The sequence below is a fragment of the Thunnus maccoyii genome, chromosome 7 (genome assembly GCF_910596095.1).
Source record: "Thunnus maccoyii chromosome 7, fThuMac1.1, whole genome shotgun sequence".
Taxonomy (NCBI): domain Eukaryota; kingdom Metazoa; phylum Chordata; class Actinopteri; order Scombriformes; family Scombridae; genus Thunnus; species Thunnus maccoyii.
Genome location: NC_056539.1, coordinates 16,772,895 through 16,790,064, shown reverse-complemented (window position 1 = coordinate 16,790,064; position 17,170 = coordinate 16,772,895). Strand labels below are relative to the sequence as shown.

Below are 17,170 nucleotides of genomic sequence, written 5' to 3'. Positions count from 1 at the left end.
TCTTATGCCTTTGTTTTGCACCTTACAACACACACATCTTACACTCATGCACACCATAAACCACTGATGTTACTGATATCCACACCCCATGCTTTAGCTTTAGTTCTTTTATTTGGTTTTGATTTTCCTTGATTTGGATTTAATAAAATATCTTTTGTTTAATCGTTATCATGGTGTGTCTCCTTCTTGTTGTGGCCTAAGAGCTGGGTCAAAATAAATTTGGGGGCTCGTCCATTTAGGTTGCTTTGTTAGAAAGTTAGGTTGTACCTTGAGTAGCAGTTGGGTGCATGGTGTGATTGTGCAGCTGATTAGGTGATTTGGTCCAGCTGTGGGCTGGTTTTGGCTGTGTACTTTGTTTGCCAGAGTGGTTCTGGTTAAGCTCTGGTTTCTGGTTTTTGGAATATTCAACATGTGTTTTTTTTTCTCTGGAAGCATTGCTTTCTAACCTGGTGTCAGATTGTTGTGTGCTGTTCAGAAGGTAAGTCCTGATAACTCTGTATACAGAGTAGTACCCATTAGGCTGTAGTGGCATTTCCTCTTTGGACTGCGTTCCTTTGTTTTTTGTTTGTTTGTTTGTTTGTTTTTTTGTAGTGTGGTGGTGATGTGGTTGGTGTCAATTGTTTTCAGACAGCTGTCTTAGGGGCACATCCACATGATTTTGTGGGGTTGTCTGCTTGCAGGTCGCTTTACCAGTCCACTGGTTATCAGTTCATAATTCCTGTCGCAAGCCACACGAAGACTAGGGGTGAGTTTTTATTAAGTTTTTGGTTAGGTAGTTAGGGGAAAATTCTCTGTTGTTGTCTGGCAGTGAACACGTTACTCTCTGTATCAGTAATTTGTAATTATGACTTCCATGTCAGGGTTTTTTCATGCACCTACAGTGGCATTTGTAAATGGCTGTGAAAAGGAGCAGTTAGTATAATACTGACCATTATGGCATTATTGTTGTAGAGAAAAAACGTAAGGATGTGATTAGAGATGAGGTTTTGTCATCTTGAATGAGGTATGTTAAAGAAAAGTGATCTGTGCTAGTCGTGGCAGAGCCAGTGCCAATGCCAGTGTCTGTCAGCAGTTGTACCTACAGCTGGTTTGACTTTTGAGCAGCAGAAAGAATTGTTAGCTCTCTAGTTTGAGCAAGAGAAGTTATGGTTAAAAGTGGACATGGAGAATAAGGAGAACGAAAGGAAGAAATAATTTGAGTTTGAGAAGCAACTTGAGTTGGAGAAAATTGGGCAAAACACAGAGAAAATGAAATTGGAGCTAGAGCAGTCCAAGTTGCAGTTAATCGAATGCAAGCTTTCTCCAGGGGGGTCTAGTATGGAGGATTCTGCTTCTGTTGGCTCAGCACCGGGTGGTGTTGATGTTGTGGCTAATTTGTGTTTGGTGCCGAAATTTAATGGGTAAGACCCTGATACTTTTTCCACTCTTTTTGAACATGTTGCAGATGCGAAAAATTGGCTCAGGAAGCGTATTCAGCTGTATGCGCTGAAGATGATTTGGATTATGATAAGTAAGGTGAAGTCAGCTGTATTAAAAGCATACGAGTTGGTCCCTGAAGCGTATCACCAGAAATTCAGGGATTGAGTAAAGGGCGAAAAGCAAACAAATGTGGAGTTTGTCTGTGATTTGGCGTCCCATTATCACTGTTGGTGTGCAACTGCCAAAGCTGATACTTTTGACAGACTTTGTGAGCTGATTGTGCCATAACAGTTTAAAAATGCTATCCCTCAACACATTGCCACTTATGTGAATGAGCAGAAGCCCTCCACTGCGCTTAAAGCAGCTGAATTGGCTGATTTTGATGCATAGGGGTAGTTTTTCAGATACGTGCTCTGGGGGGGTTGGAAAGGTGGGGATGACAGCTATGGTAATTCCTTCGGTGGTGCAAAATTTTTGAAGCCTGGTCCCTCGTGTAGGCCTGCAGACCTGAGGTTGCCAGAGTGTGTAATTACTGTCATGGGGAGGGTCATTGGAAGGATCAGTGTCCACTGTTCAAGTCATAAGTTAGGCATCATTCGCCATCACACAGTTTCAGAAACAAAACCAGTATATGTGGACCTAAGTGATGGTTAGGGTTTTGGGCCGTTCATTGCTGATGCTGTAGTGCCATTGGTTGATAGTGGCAAACATGTTACGATTAAAGTATTGCATGACACAGGTGCTAGACACTCATGCTGCCTTTTTCACCTGTTACAGAAACAGGGAATTTTGTACTGATGAAGGGTATGGAGCTGGGCTTAATGCCTGTGCCAAACCATTATATTTTGCTGGATTGTGAGCTGGTACAGGGCATTGTTCCTGCCGGGGTGTGCACCATGATGCTGTTTGATGATGTGGTTATGATTTTGGGCAATGGCCTGGCTGGCGGGGCTGTGTGGGCCCATGTGCCGCCATCTCCTGTGGTTATTTCCAAGCCGCTAGCATCTGGGGAGCCGGATGAGAGTGGTCTGGGGATTGCCAGGGGTTTTCCAATTTGTGCCATGACGCGTGTACAGAGCCATAAAGTGTCTGCTCCTGACCTGCCTGTTTCAGGGTGCAGAAAAGTTATGGTGCCTCTACACCATGTGGTTTCGCTATCTGATCTTCATCTGTTTCGAGGGAGGAATGGTTCAAGAGTCAGAAGACTGATCTATCTCTGTCTGCTTTGAGGGATGAGGCTTGGCTGGTTGAAAAAATAAGAGACGCTGCTTATGGTTACTTTGTCCAGGGAGACCTATTGCAGAGAAAGTGGGTGCCCTGTGATGGTGACTTTCTTGGTGACGCAATTTTTCAGGTTGTCGTGCCAAGTAAATTCAGTGACGTGGTTTTGAAGGTGTCTCAAGACCAAGCGGGACATCTTGGTGTGTATAAAATGTAAAACTGCATTTTACAGTACTTTTTTTGGCCTCAGTTAAAGCGTAATGTAGCTGCTTACATCAGAGCGTGCCATACCTGTCAACTCACAGGGAAGCTGAACCAGAACATTAAGTCTGCTGGCCTGGGGTTCAGCCCAAACAACCTCATGTTGGGGCACACTGTCCACGGCCCACTTGCAGTTTTACAGGCAGATTGGAAAGAGGCTGACCTGCCTGTAAATCTTTTGGATTATGTGAATGGAATCATGCAGCGCCTTTACAGAGCTGGTGAGTTAGCACATAAGAAATTGGCAAGTCACAATCAAAAATGAAAGAACTTCATGACCGCGGAGCATCATGTGTTTAGCCCTGGAGATCAGGTTTTGGCTCTTCTCCCTATTGTGAGTTCTCTGTTTCAGGCAAAATTTATTGTGAATAAAATTGTCTGAACAAAATTGTCATTGCAACTCCTGACTACAGGAAAGCTACTCAGCTATGTCATGTAAGTTTGTTGAAGCCGTATTACTTCCGTACTGTGTCTGAGGCTACTGAATTGTGCATAGGGGGTTCTGAGGAGGAGATTAGTCCTGCTCTTTTGGTGGGAGCCAAGTCAGGTGCCCTGGACACAGTGCATGGTGGAGAGGACGCCCGAAGCTTGGATGATCCTATTGTGTGTGGCTGGTTAAAAAATTCTGAATCAATGCATAATTTGGATGCGTGGTTGGGGCATTTGCCCGTGTCCAGGCGTAGTGAATTGGTTGACCTGATTAACGAATCTCCCTCTTTGTTTGGGGATACACTGTCTTGCACTCATTAACTGGAACATGATATTGATGTTGGGGAAACTAAACCAATTCAGCAGTGTTTTTTACAGAGTATCATCTGAAAAACATAAGGTGGTAGGTGCTGAGGTGAAGTTTATTTTGATAAATAACATTGCTGTGCCTTCCTCCTGTAGTTGGGCATCTCCCACTCTGCTTGTGGAAAAATCAGACAAAACTCCACGTTTTTGCAATTACTGCTACAAAGCAAATAACATCACTTAGCCTGATTCTTTTCCGCTGCCGCACATGGAAGACTGCATAGATCAAGTGGGTCCTGCAAAATTTGTGAGTAAATGTGATTTGTTGAAAGGGTATTGGCAGGTCACACTCTCTGCGCGTGCATGTGAAATCTCGGTTTTCATTACTCCGTCTGGGCTGTATGAGTATACAGTCATGAGTTTCAGGCTTAGGAATGTGCCAGCAACATTCCAGCGTCTGATGAACATGACTGTCTCGGGGTTGGAGGGGTGCGTGGTCTATTTAGACAATGTGATGATTTACAGCGATTTGTGGGATGCACATGTTCAGCGGATTAGAGCTCTGTTTGATCGCTTGGCCAAGGCACATCTCACTGTCAATCTGGCCAAGTGTCAGTTTTTCAAGGCGACAGTGACGTATCTTGGCAGAGTGGTCGGGCAGGGTCAGGTGCGTCCTGTGTGTAAAAAGGTGCAAGCAGTGGAGGAGTATGCTCCCCCCACTGCTAAGAAAGATCTGGTATGCTTATTATCGTGGTTTTTGCAGGAACTTTTCCACAATGGTTTCACCATTAACTGACCTGAATAAAAGTACAGCGAAATTTGTGTGGTCCCCCAAGTGTCAGAGTGCATTTGAGAATGTCAAAACCTTGTTGTGTTTGGCCCCTGTTCTGGCTGCACCACGTCTGAATGATCCTTTCAAGCTCCAGCTGGATGCCAGTAACGTGGCTGCTGGCGCAGTTTTGTTGCAGGAAGGTGAAGATGGCATTGATAGACCTGTTTGCTACTTTTCAAGGAAATTCAGTTCCTACAAGCGTAACTATTCAGTGATTGAGAAGGAGGCTCTGGCTCTGATTTGGGCCTTACAGTATTTTGAAGTTTACATTGGCCTAGGGGATAGGCCAGTGGCCAGAGGCTGGTGCTCTGGTCTCTGTTGCTCCAGGTATATTGGTTGGATATCAGACATATTAAGGGCACAGATAATATTGTGGCAGATGCTTTGTCCCTTGTGTTAATTTGTTAATTTTCTAGGCCAACTTTGGGGTTTCTATCAATGCCTGTTTCTGTTCTGCGTTCTCTCTCTCTCTTAATTTGCTTCCAGGATCTAGTTCCAGGTATGGGTAGCTGTTGCTCACTGTTGAGTTTATTGTGTATATTGTGAAATTATTTTTGTGGGGAGCAGTGTGATGAGTCCTGAGTCATTTTGCATTGCTTTGTGGTTCACCTGTCTATTTGTTTGCCCTGCAGGTGGATCATTAGGGTAACTTAGAGCACCTGGGGACCCCAGGGTGTTCCAGGTTATTTAAGCCTGGCTGCAGAGCATTTCTCGCTCTTTGTCTCCCTTTCCCCTTCCCCTTCAGGCATCCGTTTGTTTGGTTGAATATGCTATTTTCAGTTATTCTTATGCCTTTGTTTTGCACCCTGCAACACACGCACACACACACATCTTACACTCATGCATACCATAAACCACTGATGTTACTGATATCCACACCCTATGCTTTACTTTTAGTTCTTTAATTTGGTTAGATTTGGTTTAATTTGGATTCAATAAAATATCTTTTATTTAAATATTATCATGGTGTGTCCCGTATTTGTTTTGGCCTAAGAGCCGGGTCATAACATAACATTTTAAATACCTAGTTATATGCTGAGAATCCAACAGGACAAAGAACACAGGCAGATGGTCACACAGGTTGTAAAACCACATTTGAGCCAAATTAAGCAAGTAACATCTAAATCACACATTTGGAGTTGAAACCAAAAGTGAGTTTACTGAAAATGTTATAATCCCTCAATGCACAGTACATAAAACTGTGTGCATCCTCAACTGCCTTAAGTATGATAGCTCAAGTTAAATCAAGTTAATGATATAATCAGTTTAAACTGATCTAATCTGCAAAATCAAAGGGATGCTTACACTGGACAGTTTAATAGCTATATTGTTTGCCTTTGATTTCTCTCCTACAAAGGTATGGCAAAATAGCTGAGTTTACAATACTGCTGATCACCTGACCCTTTATATTTCATGCTCTTTTGGATCAATGATCAAAACAAACCAAAACGATTAAATTAAAAATACTGCAATTTCCCCGTGCATTGTTTCCGCACCCTCTAGTTTCCCCACTAAAATACCAAGCAAGACTATGTCATATCAATACAAACTGAGCTGAAAAAAAGACATCAAAACATACTGTATCAACATAAGAATGAGAATGAGATCTCACCTCTCTCACACTGCGGGCCAGTGAAACCATAGACGCAGGCACATCTGTTGGGCCCAATGCAGCGCCCACCGTTCTGGCAGCCATTCTCACACACAGCTACAGGAGACAAAAGGAAAGTGAATCACACAGAATTACACTCTTCACACCCACTCACACTTTGCATTCTTTCTTTCTCTCTCTCTCAAACAGACATCTTTCATTAAGCTTCAAATGACTTTGCCTTTCAGTCACTTGAATCACAAACGCATACACACATTTGGTATTTTTGTATTGCAAACATATGTGAGGATTTTCGCTGACATTAATCCTTTAGACAATAGCATCAACTCTCTTCACTTCATGCCTCACTTTAATATTTTCTCTAACCCCCAAATTAACCCTAATCCAAACTTTAAACATCTATAGTACCACTTTTTTAAAAATATAGTCAGCCTTCCCAGTATTTGGGCTAGGAATGGAAAAATGTATGACATGTGACAGATTTGATGGATGTGGCAATGTTCCAGTGTATTGTGTTTTTTATTGTACATGCAAGCTGAACCAATGGTGACCCATAGTGTTTAAAGTCATCAACCCAACAATTTATATTGTTGCTGCATATTTATGAAGTCCAAATATAAAGAAACAGTGACAGAATGGTGCAGGAATTCCATTAAAATGAGGACAATATGCAGAATTTCCATCACCTTTCTATTTTCCTGAATCTTTGGTCCTCATAACTACAGTATATACTATAGTTATAAGGACCAACACTGTGTAATCACCGCCACACACACATTCACACCCAGGTGTGCTGACTCTGCAGCGGCTTGCACTCACGCTGTCCACAGTGGTTGCCTGTGTAGCCCTTCGGGCAGGAGCAAGAGTCCTCTGCGCAGGAGCCTCCATTCATACACCTGACGTTACAGGACTGAACTGTAGGGGAGAGGAACAAAAGAGGCAGAAATAAGGGTGATGGTTAGGTGGCACTTTGAAAATGAACAACAGGCCTTCACATCCCATGTTTTTATCAAATAACACAAGCTCGTACATTACTGCAAAACAAATAAAACGATGAAAGTTAACATCATTACTCTTTCATTGAAAAGGTTTTACTATTTACAACAGCTTTTATGATATTATCAACCAAACCTTCTATAAGAAATGAGACAGACTATTAATCAATTGACTGGTTGCTTCATTATGCTATTACCCAATTTAAAAGCACATACAGAGTTGTTTCCAAACTGAGTGTTAAATAAGTATGGTCACTTTAACACATTAAGAGGCTCTTTCCACTTCAGTTGGGTTTGCACAGCACTGGTGTTTCTTTCGCAGCTTTAGATCAACAGACAAGGATCAAAGACCCTCAGGCCAAGAAACCAAACTAATCAAGCGGACTGGGGGTAGGCAATAAGTCGAGCCAGCTGTATGCTACAGTCAGTCAGTCAGGAATTTGCTGAGAGGAGAGGGAAACTGGGTGAGGGGGCTAAGAGAGAGGGGGAAAGAAAATTTTGGTCCAACTGCAAAAAAAAAAAAAAAAAATTCAAACATAACAGGATGCACAGAGGGGCCGATGTAAGAGAGAGAAAGGGAGCAACGTTGAATAGTAAACAGACCATCAGTGTTGTGGTAGTATGGTTATTATGATATGAAGCAGGACCCTCCTGGCTGGCAGACTGCTATGCCAGAGTGTAAGAGCTCCAATCTGACAGTCTCAAACGTATCAGCAGCTTTCATGAGGTAAACTAATTGGTGTTCCTGGCAGGCAGGCAACTCACAGCTGAGGCAGCCTTTTACCCAACACAAGAGAAGAGAAGACACCTACAGCGCTGGATGTCAGCAGACTGTATTCTCTTACTGTTTCCTTGCATCCTCTTTTTACTTTCATCCAGGCTCAAGAGGATATTTTATTGTCCTTTAGTCTCCCTGCGCTTTCATTTTTCTTCCTTCCTCCACTTTTCCCTATTCCCTCTGCGCCTCTCATGCTCTTCTTTCTATATCTTAATCGCAAGGTCAACATTAATTTCCTCTCTCTCTTTATCTCTCTCTCTCTCTCCATCTGTCTGTTTATGTCTCTTTCACTCTTCAACATTGCTGGCATGCAGCACGGAGCAGCAGAGGGGAAATGACTGAGCTTCCCTGTAGCTGACTTTGTCAAATGAGACTTTCTGAGTTTGCACACTTGCCAACAGGAGGCATTTCAGCCACTTTAATCCACCCACTTATTTCTGACTGTACCCAAACACGGTAAATATGACTTGTGTTAGTCATGATGAGTGAATATACTCTTAGGTAGCTTTTCATTGTAATCACCCACGCCTGCCTTACCGGCAGCTCATGCAGCATAGACTTCAGTTACATGAGTCAGATAGGACGGCTCTTGGATGGGGACCATGCGTAATTAAGACTACGGTGTAATTCATCAACAAAACTTTCATTCGCTCCATGTATTTAATGCCTCTAAAGTCTAGAAGGAATTCCAGTTAACTTTCTCGTGCACAACACTTGGCAGACTGTATGTACAGATCTGGCAGAATCTACTTTTTGTCTGGATTGTGTCTCATGGCAACATATGGTGATAAATTAAGCAAATAGTTTGGGACTCTGGAGTAGGCTGGGTTTCTAGGTTAGTGTATTAGTGCGCTGTCTCTTTTTCTCTCCTTTCCTCTCATTCAGTCTCACAAGAGATGGGTCAGGTCTTCCTCTCAGGTTTCAACCTCAGCTTGAAAACATGAATAATGATTGCAGTGAATGATTACAGTTTTCCTTGCCGTGGAACAAACCGTGGAGGAAATCGTTCCAGCGTGCCGCAACTCAGACTCCCCCAAAACTGAGGGCAACTTCGGTAAACTCCTCCATTTTTCAGTTCCCCCCACCCCACAAAAAATGTTTCTAAATAGGTCAAGGAAGCATGGGGAAAGACTTTGGCTAGGGCTGGTGGGACAGAAGATACAGCAGTAAGTGCTTCTGAACTCTCTGCCCTCAGCAACAGAGGAAGATGGGACAGGCACTAACGAGATGGAGAAACATTGCGGGTACCGGTCATAGAGTCAGTTAGTGTCATGTGTTTTCTTTGTCACAGGAACTAGATAGGAAGAGGAGGAGGAGAGGGAGGAGGAGGAGGAGGAGGAAAGGGAAGCAAACAAGCACATTTGGAGACAGAAGGAGATGATCTCACTGGCTAACTTCGCCTCTCGCTCCCCCCTCCTCGTGGCACTTCATTCTACACAGGTGGAGAGAGATGGTTTGCCCCAATGACCCGTGCCTGGAAAGCTGCACGTGCAGAGCAAAGACTGTATGGTGCAGAGCAACAGGGTTGGGGGATGTGTGAGTGAGTCTCTTGACTCATAGTCTCACTCAGAGTCTCTTGAGCAATGAGGCTGGGTGTAGCTTTGCGGCACCACAATGCACCTCTATATTCTGGTAGTGTCGTTGGTGAGCTGCTCACATCTGGGTGTTTTTTACGAGAGGCTGCGAAACACAGGAAGTCCCGGTTTGTGTGCTGAATGTGTGAGTGTGTGTGCAAGCACATGTGTGTCTGATGGAAAACTGAGGAGTTTTATAGTTGTGTTTTGTCCTGATTTACACACACCACAAGGACCAGTGACAAGTCAGCCTCAGTTTCAGCATGGATGGCTGATGCAGTGATATACAAGGCTGCTTGAGATGTTGTCAAGTCAAGTTGAAAGTCAGAAGATTTCTTTCCATTCTGGGAAACTCACAGTCCTGTGTTTTCAATGGAGTTAACTCTGAAATTCACACTTATTATTAATTTTCTGGGTAAATTAGACCAATTTATTTGCCTATAAACCTCATGCCTAACAAGACAGGGCATTACTTTGCAGTCTGCAAAGATGAACTTTGTGTTAACAGCATGGCTTCTAATTAAAAAGGACCTTCTCTCCTTTCCCAGGGCTCACTAATGCCCCTTTACAATAGCCAATGGAGGCCTTTCAGTCTAAAGACAGCTGTTTCTCAGCATTAGGGCGAGAATGTCAGTGGTAATGATTTCATAATTATGGTTATGGGAAGACAAGGTTATAAAGATGACCCTATGTGATCCTCAGCACAGCTGCTCTGCCCTACACTGTTAGTGAGTTTATTACAAGGGTGACTTACAGCGTGAACCCTTGTTGCCTGGGAACTGACATGTATCTCTAGGTTATCAGTAAAAGTGACTCATGCAGTTACAAAGCCACCTTGGCTTTTGCAAAGATTTTTACTTTCCTATTCCTGGAAATGTGTACATTTCTCAAATGCCCACCAGGCAATCCTGCTTATATTGTTAACTGGCAACCAGTGAAGATTCCAGGAGGAATCATTAAAAAAAATCATAGACGACCATCTGTCCGGATACAACAATAATCGCAGACATGTGATAATATGTAGAAAGTCGCAAATGTGTTGCTGATTTATTTAAACCTCTGCATTCCACAGGCAAGATGCGAGACATAAAGATGCTATCTATAAACCAGCGAACCAGGGTGCTAGAATCAGGCTGTATAATTAAGGCAGAGGAAATTGGCGTTTCCAAACAGATCTCCATGGAGCTGCAATTTGTTTCCAACTGCACTGAATTATCCTGTTAAATGGTGGACTCTCTCCAATGGCAAAATGTGGGACTTTTGGAAAGACAAGATCTACAATTAGGTGTATGTGCCTAAAACCTATGAGACAGATAATGTTGTGAAAACAGTTTTCAACTTTTCTAATTTGTTAAATACAACTAACCCAATGAGTATGGCTCTGTGGGAATTCAAAACAAAACAAAACTTTATAACTAAATATCAAATGGGTTACATGGGTTACATGATAGGTTGGAGGGATTATACCTTCATGTTTGAGATCAATAATTGATAGAGGAGGTTGCTAAGCTTTAACAAACACAGTGGCCTGTATGATTACTTAGGGGTCACTCCACAGCATTCAGTAAACTGATGGAGGGTAAGTTTATCTCAGGTCATAAAGCTGTTTGACCTCTGACTTTCATTAAAGCTGCCTAAGAGGCCAGGGGAAGGTTTTTCGCAGTGAAACACACGGCTCTAACAGACCATTAAAACATCTTTCCTATCTACTAATCATAGAACAATAAAGTTGTCTCTGGTTAAACCAATCACATCTCAGTAGCTTCCTCTCCTGCCTCTCCACTGCCTGTAAACTTGTAGAAAAGCCACCATAAATCCCTACAGAGGAAAGCTGAGAATCATAGAGTGTGACGATCAGTTTAGTCCAGCTCTGCTAACCATTCGCTCTAATTTATCACTTCACATTCTGCGCATTTCGTCCCCCAAAGGAACATGACTTCATAGCTTTTGCCAAAGGACTGACTCTGCAGGAGATCTGTGTGTATCCTCCCATACAGGGCAGAGGCTGTTTTTCTGCACCCATGCCCTTCCTCTAAGGGTCGTCCTTACTTATGACTGGAACAGATCCTGTTTTACACCTCTGGGTCGCAGCCAACAGATGCTTACTGTGTGTGTGTGTGTGCGCGCATGTAGGCATTTCTGTATGTCTGTCTGAATGAGTTTCTATGGATGTCTGTGTGTCTGTCTGTGCGTGCAGTTGTGCATGTGAAAATGTGTGTGTTAGCGGGCTTAATGGAATGTGAGCATGTGTAAAGGGTCTGGCAGGGGCCAGGCGTGACTGACAAGCTGACTTTGACCTACTAAAGCAGTGAAGCTGAACACATTGCATGCTACTTAATACACACATTGACACATACTTTGCATGTTCCCAAAGTGGTGCTTAAAACAATACTTTTCGGCATGTCCTGCACATATTAACTTCATATTTAAACCTTGTACACAGTGCACTTATATCACTAATGAATAATTTCACACACTCTGCATGTGAGGTAAAACACCTCACTCCATTCCACATACACACACACATCCTAAGTGGTCTGTAACTAAGCCCAGCAGACTGAGCTGGGGCAGCCAGACTCTCTGCTTTAATCCTGACAAACCCTGTGACCTGCAGGCTTTAGCGCAGGCCTGGAACGCCACACACTACTATTACACTGGCTACAGTACGATTCTGGCTCCCATATGAGAAGGGTGGGCCCATTAAATTTGGGAAATAGTTTGGCAATTGCATGAGTAGGAATTGAAACTGCTCAGTGTAACAGGCAATACCATTTTGTCAGTGGTTTGAGCCATTAAATAGAATCACACAGTAGAGTGAAGAAATGCTCAAGGCCATTCGGAAGAATAATAGGAATATACTATTTCTAGACATACCATTACAATAACAATCTACTGGACTATTTTGCCAATCCATGTACAGTTAGTATATGTACATTAAGCAATTGGATAAGGTGACCAGTAGGCCAAATCTTTAATGCTTATCAGCAAAAAGCTTCAATCTAAAGCTAAATGAAAGCTATACAACTATGCTGCTGCCTCAGTTGTATACACAGAAAAAGTAGCACAGTGTGTGTTGGAATTTAGTATTATCTGAATAGATTGTACAAGACTGATGGACACTATAGCTCAGGTTTTAGGGAGTTGGCTTCTAAATGAACATTTTGACAATTTAGAAAATATGCTTATGCGCTTTTTAGCTGAGACTTAGATGAGAAGATTGATGCCACTCATGTCTCTGTGTGAAATATAACGCTTCAGCAAACAGCCACTTAGCTTAGCTTAGCACAAAGACTGGAAACAGTGGGAAACAGCTAGACTGGCTCTGTCCAAAAGTAACAAAACCCACCTACCTGCACTTCTAAAGCTCACTAAATCAACATGTTACTTCTTGTTTGTCTTGTCCGTATAAAACCAAACCCACAGTGTAAAAAGACAGTTCACCATTTTACGGGGGGTTATGTGCCAGACTATTTCTTGGCTGGAAGCAGTTGCCAGGCAACTAGGAGAGACTCCAGGAAATCATTGCTCCCACCCCGTCTGGTATCACCAAGTGGCCTATGAATAACAAGCCAATTTCTAAGTCATTTTGTGTGTTATGACTACGTATTTTTTGTTTTTCGTGTGTAATTTCACGCCATTTAGGTCATAAATTCAGTTGCCAAAAACAACCTATAGTTACATTTGAGTGACAGGGAAGTGATGCATTTCAGATGATGTCAATATAATGTGACTTTCTATTATAGGCTGATTTTTAAATGTTGCAAAGGAGTGTACAGGGCTATTTTCAGATTTTTAGAAAACACAGGACTTAATAGGAGAGTTTAATGTAATAGTATAGAAATCATTCTGATCCAAACTCCAATCCAGAGGATGGTGGTAATGCACATAAAAGCTGTTTGCCAACCGCTTTTTAACAACAGAGGAAGAAGAAGGTGATTTTGCCTTATTAGGAGGAGGCGGGTTGGGCTAGATAGTTGGCAAAAAGTTGCAAAAGCAGCAGGAGAGCACTGTTCAAGACCACTAACCGGACATTTTTACTGTCATGTCAGGACATTTTAAAGCTAGAGTGCGGGACTTTTGTCTCCCCCTTCTGGCAGTGAGAGTAATTACAAAAACACTGTTGATGCTTGCCGCTACTATTGTGGCTGTAAAACGGTGGATAAATTGTTTTGAGCGTCACACAACTCCTGTGAAATGACTCATTTCATCAGAATTTGATCCATTTGGTCTGATAACATTTGGAAACATTTGGAGCCGCACTATTAAATTGTTTTATCCCCATTCAAGTTGCAAAGAGCCAACTGGAAGTTAGCCACTCAGCCAGCAGAAGTCTTTAGTGTGCATGTTCTGCCCATAGAACATGTGCAGTATGCATTCATCCTGCTAGCGCGGGAATGTCAAACCCGACACCAGATTAAAACATTCCGGTATACTGTGAAATACAGAGAGATTTATCTGGCAGTGATAGGCTTAATCAATCAAAGCATTGTGTGAATTCATTTGGCAAGGGCTTACATGTAACGGATGTTAATTTATATGTAAAAGTTCTGCACTGCAGGTTTAACCAGACATTTTTACAGTCATGTCAGGACATTTTTACCGCATTTTACTGATCATTTTAACCCATATCTTGATCATGCCCAATGTCACCGCTACATAAACACATATCACACACTGTGCACAGGGCACCAAGTGCTGGAGCGGGCACCAAACAGCACCTCAGTAAAGTTGGAAATATATTAACAGATTTGAACTTTGAATTTGAAATATTCAATAACTTCAGTCTTATACAGTGTAGTGTCCCCAAAATCACTTCATACATCAATGGTCCCTTTTGGTTATAATACAATACTTAGTTTGGAAAAATGTGTTTTTGCATAATTTGGGGAAATTTAAATAGTCAAAACTTCATTCTTGTACAGTGTCCCCAAAATCACTTAAAATCACAAAATTACGTGTGACTAATATCTGTATTTATTTATTTTAACAATAATGGTAACATTGATGATGAAAATATAATATAATATAATAAATATAACATATGTAATAAATATAATTCTTCAGTTTATTTCATTGAAGAAGATTGCACTTCCACATATTTGTGAGTGGGGTTTTTTTTTGCCAGTTCTATTGGTAGTTTTATAGTGCAATATATACTGTAATTGTAAAGTTCTGGTCTCTGTATAGTCCTGGTTTTCTTACTGGTAACACTGATAATGAAAATAGAAGAAGATTGCACTACTGCTATGCTTAGGCCACCCAAGTGGCTAGCAGCGGCCCTGTCTTTCCCATACCCTAACCAATGATATGCTAAGTGATATGCTGACCCCTATTTGTTAGGATCAGGTGGCCAATTCTTACACATTGAACTTTTAAATGACACACGAAAAGGCTTAAAATGCTTAGACATGAAATGCGAAATGTCCTTAAAAGTGGCATGCTATTTATATACCATCCCATGAGATCACCTTGTCCCATCTCCATTTAGAGGTGTTTTTAGTTACCATTGGATAGAGTAAGGCTAGCTGTTTCCCCTTGTTTCCATTCTTTGTGCTAAGCTAAGATAACTAGCTGTAGCTTCAGAGAACAGATAAATACATTATTTGTTTGGGGCAGCAGCTATGGATAGTTTTCATTATCAATTAATCTGCAATTATTTTCAACATTAGGTCCATAAAATGTTAGAAAATAGTGGAAAATGCCAATCATAACTTGAGTAAAGCCTAAGGTTACATCATCAAATGTTTTTTGGCAAGAACCTGAAAACATCCAATGTACTATCACAGAAGACATAGAAAAGCAGCAAATCCGTACAATTTTAAAAGCCAGAACTGGGGAATGTTTGGTATTTTTGCTTCAAGAAAAAATAGTTGCTGATTGTTTTTCCATTGATTGACTAATCGACTAATTGTTTCGGCACTTGCAGGGTTGGTGGTTTACTGTATGTGTGTGTGATGAGTGTGACTGTTACTGACCTCCTGCTCCTGCTCCACAGCTGGGAGAAAGCTGACCGTTTGAACAGGTACACATGTTGGGTCTGGAGCAGAAGCCATCGCCACATGAATTCCTGCAAATTGCTGAAGAGAGGGAGAGGAGTGGAGAGGAGAGGAGAGAAGAGGAGAGGGAATTCAATTGGTTTGTTCATTTTTCATGCCTTCAGCCAACGATAATGACATCAACAGAATTATTATGGGCTTTATTATATTGTATTAAAGAGGATTTAAGGATGGAGGAACTTACGAACAATACACTGGTTCCCTCCTGGCAGAGTCTTCCAGCCTGGACAGCAATATGAATGGAAGCGAGAGCCACACACATTGGGCCTGACGAAGACAAAGAGAAGAATAAACAAACTCACTACTCACCCAGACCTCCCAAACATATTTTAAGTAAAATCCCTAAAACAAATACACAGAGTTATGAGTTATTTTCTGAGCTGCCCAAGACCTCCATGGCCTATAAACAAAACAAACTTTGATACAAAGCCTTCTCGAGTGATGGATGAAGGTATTCTCAGAGAGGGGAGGTGGGGGAAGGAAATGCGAGGAGCCTACAACATGAGGAGTAGCATTTTGTTTTCATCTAAGGCTGAGTTTAAACAGGATGTATAAAGTCCTCCTTTCTCCCAGATTCCATGCCTGGCTGCCCTGTTCTCTGGCAAATATCCAACGCTGCTCCCCGTCACTGCCCACCCCTCAGTCAGCTCTAAATCTTACTAGTGGTGAGCCTACAGCGAACTTTGACCCTGTCTGACAGATGTAAGAGTCATCACAGCTTGTGGAGTGCTTGATTGGCCTGGCAGGTTAGCCACAAAGCTTTCCTCTGAGGAAATGGCTAAACCACATCTAGAGATGACTGGCTCTGCTCACACACGCACAAACACACGCATAAACATGCAGTGGGACAGGGGTCTGCAGCTGCCTTACAAGCTAATGGGAAGAACACTTCAGATTTTATCATTCATGAATAATTACACACCCACTTATAACTCAGTTTATTTAAAAACAGACTAAAATTCCAAACATGCATCAATCTTAAGACCCAAAATCCATGTTCTATAAGGAAGTGTGCATGAGTCAGTGTGTGCACTTGACTGAAATCGCTGCATAAAGCTGTTAAACAAGCTGAAGGGACTCCAACTGTGTGGTTGTACTAATGATATCCTTAGTGACCTTTCAAAGCGTATAATGACGGGTATATCTGTGGTCATCTGTGTTGGTGGTTAGTTGTTTGCATTTGCTGTTGGCATGACTAAGAATTGAGGGACCGCAGCTTGGTATATTGGGATAAAGCCTGATCCAGATGCTCATGGTAAAGTCATTTGCGACAGGGATCACATCACTTTAGACAATTTCTGTCCCCAGGACATAATTTATGACTGTTTAAAGTAACGCTAGATTACCCAGTGTTTTGAGATGCTAACCAAGGACTAGTAAAATTAGACAACAACTCATAAAGCCTTTAATAGTATACTCAAGGTAAATACTATTGCACTTCCATAAAGTTGTGGGACATGCAAGAGACAGATTTAACAGGACTCGGTCAAAACCTAGTATATGGCTGGATCGTGTATGGTGAATGTGCAAAATTGTGGCCAATTTGTTACAAGTCAGTGGTAGTGTCTATAATGTGAATTCCTGGATATTAAATGTTCATCTGCAATTTTCTGTAGTGGTCCCAGTAATATTTGTTGTTAAAAGTGTACTGAAGTAGCACATCACGTGATATGGTTGAGCAACATTT

General features: G+C 41.9%; 1 protein-coding gene and 1 long non-coding RNA gene across 3 annotated transcripts in view; one reads left to right on the top strand and one right to left on the bottom strand.

Moving 5' to 3' along the window:
- fbn2b (fibrillin 2b) overlaps window positions 1–17,170 on the bottom strand; it is a 73,994-nt gene that overhangs the window by 46,505 nt on the left and 10,319 nt on the right. The window contains exons 3-6 of one of the 2 annotated variants that reach the window (XM_042416825.1): window positions 15,668–15,750; window positions 15,403–15,504; window positions 6,900–6,995; window positions 6,081–6,176 (exon numbers count right to left, since the gene is read on the bottom strand). In XM_042416825.1, the coding sequence (XP_042272759.1) occupies window positions 6,081–6,176; window positions 6,900–6,995; window positions 15,403–15,504; window positions 15,668–15,750 (377 nt within the window). Of the gene's footprint in view, window positions 1–6,080; window positions 6,177–6,899; window positions 6,996–12,777; window positions 12,867–15,402; window positions 15,505–15,667; window positions 15,751–17,170 lie in introns of those variants that run through there. The other variant, XM_042416826.1, reaches the window with a different exon arrangement.
- LOC121900464 lies at window positions 317–15,854 on the top strand. The gene is made up of 3 exons (XR_006096980.1): window positions 317–478; window positions 15,423–15,562; window positions 15,696–15,854. It is a non-coding gene; the product is annotated as an uncharacterized LOC121900464 (long non-coding RNA).